The 1838-nt window shown below is 52.9% G+C and overlaps 1 protein-coding gene across 1 annotated transcript in view; it reads right to left on the reverse strand.

Annotated features, from left to right (window-relative positions):
• hoxb5a (homeobox B5a) overlaps nt 1-873 on the reverse strand; it is a 2432-nt gene extending 1559 nt beyond the window's left edge. The window contains exon 1 of the mRNA XM_025064542.1: nt 3-873. Within this exon, the coding sequence (XP_024920310.1) occupies nt 3-683 (681 nt within the window). The 5' untranslated portion in view covers nt 684-873. The remainder of the gene's footprint in view (nt 1-2) is intronic.
• Between the last annotated feature and the right edge of the window lie 965 nt (nt 874-1838).

A 1838-nucleotide genomic window follows, 5' to 3' on the forward strand; every position in this document is an offset into this window, starting at 1 on the left:
GCGGCCCCGGGGGTGGCGCCGCCGGGCGTCCCCGCGGTCACCCCCTCCTGCTGCTTCTGCACGGGATGCGGGTGTGCGTTCCTGGAGGGCGCGCTGCCGCCGTGGCCGGCGTCCCGGCTGTGGTGCAACTGGTCGTTGTCTGGAGACGTGTCGTCCAGCTCCGTGAAGCACTGCGCCGTGCCGCCGCCACCGCCGCCGCCTCCCCCACCACCACCGGCGGCACCAGGGGAGCCGAGATTACCGCTTCCTGGTCGCTCGGTGCGAGGGGAAGAGCTCTGAGCGCCCAGCTTAGTGTCTCCATTGCTGGATGACAGGAGGGAATCTGCAGCAGAGACGAGAGAGCAGCTGGACGGCTGCCGGAAGCTTCTCTCCGAGGTCGGCGAGCCGAAGCCCCTGGAGTCCCCGACGACTGAGCCGCCACCGAACAGTCCTCCTCCTCCTCCTCCGCCGCCGCCGCCACCGCCGCCGCCGCCTCCTCGGTTGGCGACGGTCAGGTCCATGCCATTGTAGCTGTAGCCATACGAGCCCGACGCATGGTGCATGGTGGCGGAGGAAGAGTCCCTGTACGTCCCGCCGTTCATCGCGCCGCCGCCGCCGCCGCCGCTGGCTCCATAATTTAGCAGTTGATAGTCGGGGCCATTTGGGTAGCGCCCCGAGAAGGAGTTTACAAAGTAAGAGCTCATTTAGGTTGTTTTAGAGAGTTGCAGCCTTAACAGTTAAGTACCACGGGGCGCTTGATTTGTTGGATTTCTCTCGGTCGTTATAACGCGGGTACTTTCAACGATTTATGATGTATTAGTGAATTATGGCGTTGCACTGTACTTCGTTTTTAGCTATGTATGCGCCGTCCAAATATGGGGGTGGGGTGGTGTGTGTGTGAGAGAGAGAGAGAGGGAGAGGGAGAGAGAGAGAGAGAGAGAGTGTGTTGAGGAGAGGGTTATGCCTCTGTGTGTGTGTGAGTGCGTGATGGGGGAGGAGAGGGGTGAGGTGAAGGAGGAGAGAGGGAAACAGAGAGGAGGAGGAGGAGGAGGAGGAGGAGGTGCGGTCACGTGCTTTTGTTGACCAGCCGTAAATTCTCGTCGATGACTTTGGAGAGGTAATTCATGCTCTGAGGTTTCTAATGATGAAGGGGGAGGGCGGGGAGAGAGAGAGAGAGCTCTTTCCCCTCTCTCTCTTTCGTGCACGCGTGCTGGAGGTGTCGGGAGTGAGCTCAGAGCGCCACCTACTGCCATCACAATTTATTGCAGCCGTCAACAAAAAAAGGAAGAAAAGCGAAAAAGAAAAAAGTCAGACTTCAGAGAAGTGGTTCAAACTGCGGGGAATATTTTCTGTATTTGTTGCTCAACGTGCACGTCACAAAGACACAATCCAGCCCATAATCCAGCCCATAATCCAGCATATAGTAGTATTCCAGCTGTGGGAATAAAAATACAAACTGCTGCTGTTTTTCCCCCAAGGAACAAAAAATCCAACAATGACAATAAAAACAACATAATAATAAAAATTAAAATATTAATTCACACTAATTTTGTTTCTAAACATAACATTATTTTATACCATGACGTCAAAATATGTCAAAAGTAAAAACTCATTTTTAAAAAAAATTTTTTTATTTTTTTTTAGTCGTACCATCGACTGAATCTGAACCATCTTGTCTCGGGCTGTTCTCGTGGTTTCAGTTTTACAGACTTAGTGTCAAATCAGACGTGGTGATGACGTGGTGTCAGAGCGCAGATGACGTCACTCTGTTAGAAATACAGTCGGAGCAGGCAGTAGATCAGGGCTGAGCTCGAGCCTTTACTCCTTCTGTTCTTTTTATTTTAACTCTCTCTCTCTCT

This window comes from Cynoglossus semilaevis, chromosome 17, assembly GCF_000523025.1.
Source record: "Cynoglossus semilaevis isolate Cse_v1.0 chromosome 17, Cse_v1.0, whole genome shotgun sequence".
Taxonomy (NCBI): domain Eukaryota; kingdom Metazoa; phylum Chordata; class Actinopteri; order Pleuronectiformes; family Cynoglossidae; genus Cynoglossus; species Cynoglossus semilaevis.